This window comes from Aplysia californica, unplaced genomic scaffold (assembly GCF_000002075.1).
Source record: "Aplysia californica isolate F4 #8 unplaced genomic scaffold, AplCal3.0 scaffold00104, whole genome shotgun sequence".
Taxonomy (NCBI): Eukaryota; Metazoa; Mollusca; class Gastropoda; order Aplysiida; family Aplysiidae; genus Aplysia; species Aplysia californica.
In genome coordinates, this window is record NW_004797374.1 from 669901 (window position 1) to 671726 (window position 1826).

A 1826-nucleotide genomic window follows, 5' to 3' on the forward strand; every position below is an offset into this window, starting at 1 on the left:
CGAGAGAGAGAGAGAGAGAGAGAGAGAGAGAGAGAGCTGAAGAGAGGGATAGAAGAGACACTGAATGAAAGAAAGACTGTGTGAGCAAGTGAGCGACTGTATAGGCAAAGAGGATGATCGCATCTGGAAAGTACTGTCAGAATAAGAAAGAGAAGACGAAAGGGTAATGGAAAGAAAATAAGAGTCAACAATGGGGAAAAGGAGACGGAGTGAGAAACAAAAAGAGAAGATGAGAAGGAATTGAAGAGAGGATGAAAAAGAATGGAAGAACAGAAAAACAAATCGAATACAATATTAAACATTAAAAGACATAAACAAACAAACAAACAAAATTGCCAGCAGCGCATCACAGTGTTCATCAAAGCACAAGTATCAAAAAAGCAAGTTAGGGATAAGTAAAAAATAAACCCACGAAAAAGAAGCATCAAACCAAATTTTCAAAGATTAGGAAACTGTGTAAACATTGTCCGTGAAAAAAAATGAGAACAGGACGTCTTTGGTAAAAAAAAGAAAACAACAACAACAACAACAACAACAACAAAAACACAAACCAAAACAAACTCCACGAACGCACGCAAGAATGCAATTACAGGTGAGTGAAATCAACGTAAAATAAAAACAGGGGGGGGGGGAGGGGAAGGGAGGGTAAACGGCAAAGATTAACGTATTAAGAGGTCGCCAGCAAAATGAAATGCCAGTGTTATCTAAGAAACGCAACCAAAATTTTTTAAAATAAAATCAGTGGGCAAAGTAAAAACGAAACAAAACAGGGGGCGGAAGGCACAAAGATTGGAACGGCAGCGCACTGGGCGGGTAGCCGAGCGCTTGCACTGCGTTCCATCGGGCAGCGAGCCAAAGAAAATACTCACCGCCTCAGTATTCACCACAGGCTGAAATACAGGGACAAACAGACAAAGGTTGGATGGTGAGACAGAGCGAGATCGTGATCTTGGTTGGGTACAAGTGCGTGTGTGCGTGCGTGCGTGCGTGTGTGTGTGTGTGTGTGTGTGTGTGTGTGTGTGTGTGTGTGTGTGTTGATGTCTTGTGTGAGAGTATGTGTGTGTGTGTGTAAGAGTGTGTGTGTGTGTGTGTGTGTAAGTGGGTGTGTGTGGGTGTGTGCGCGCGCGTGCGTGCGTGCATGTATGTGTGTTTGTTTACGTGTGTGTATGTGTGTGTGTGTGTGTGTGCAGCAGTGTGAGAACTTAAACAAACACACAGATAGAGGAATTATAAGGTCATTCAAGCCTGACGAAGACTTTTACTTTTCAATGTAGGTATTTTCTACCACCCACATCGACACAACATAATTTAGGAGACAGGCTTCGGTCCTTATCTGCCAGGGCTAAGCCGAACTGAGAAGTATACAACTCTTTGCAGAAAAATCGAGCTAGATACTCCATAAAAAAATCTCCCCATATGGGTATCGCACCCTGGTCTTCTGCGTGTGACGGCAAAGCGCCTAACCGATACACCACAAATGCTGAGTGATGTGGGAGGTTAGTAAGACTTTCCTCTCACGTCACTGAGGCTCACAAAGACTTGGAACAGAGTAACCGTTTACTCCATCATATCCACAAAAAACAAACGTGATCAGCAACATGGTTTGTTTCTTTTAACTACAGAGAAGCACACTGACACAGTAACGGCCATTTTAGCGCTGGATCGATCATGTCATCAAATTCCAGAACTGCGACAAACATCGCGATGATGGTTCGCCATTCATTCCTTTGCTAGAAAGCTAAAAAAAACAACAACCCCATAATATATATATTAATTTTATGTATTATGTGTGTGGTACATATAATATTATTATTATTATTATTATT

At 41.9% G+C, this 1826-nt stretch overlaps 1 protein-coding gene across 5 annotated transcripts in view; it reads right to left on the reverse strand.

Moving 5' to 3' along the window:
* Positions 1-1826, reverse strand: part of LOC101856959 (septin-7) — a 125684-nt gene that overhangs the window by 54106 nt on the left and 69752 nt on the right. For 2 of the 5 annotated variants that reach the window (XM_035969005.1, XM_005095443.3), the window contains one exon: positions 870-890. The exons of the other annotated variants lie outside the window; for them this stretch is intronic. In XM_035969005.1, coding sequence (XP_035824898.1) covers positions 870-890 — 21 coding nt within the window. The remainder of the gene's footprint in view (positions 1-869; positions 891-1826) is intronic. 5 annotated transcript variants of the gene reach the window in all.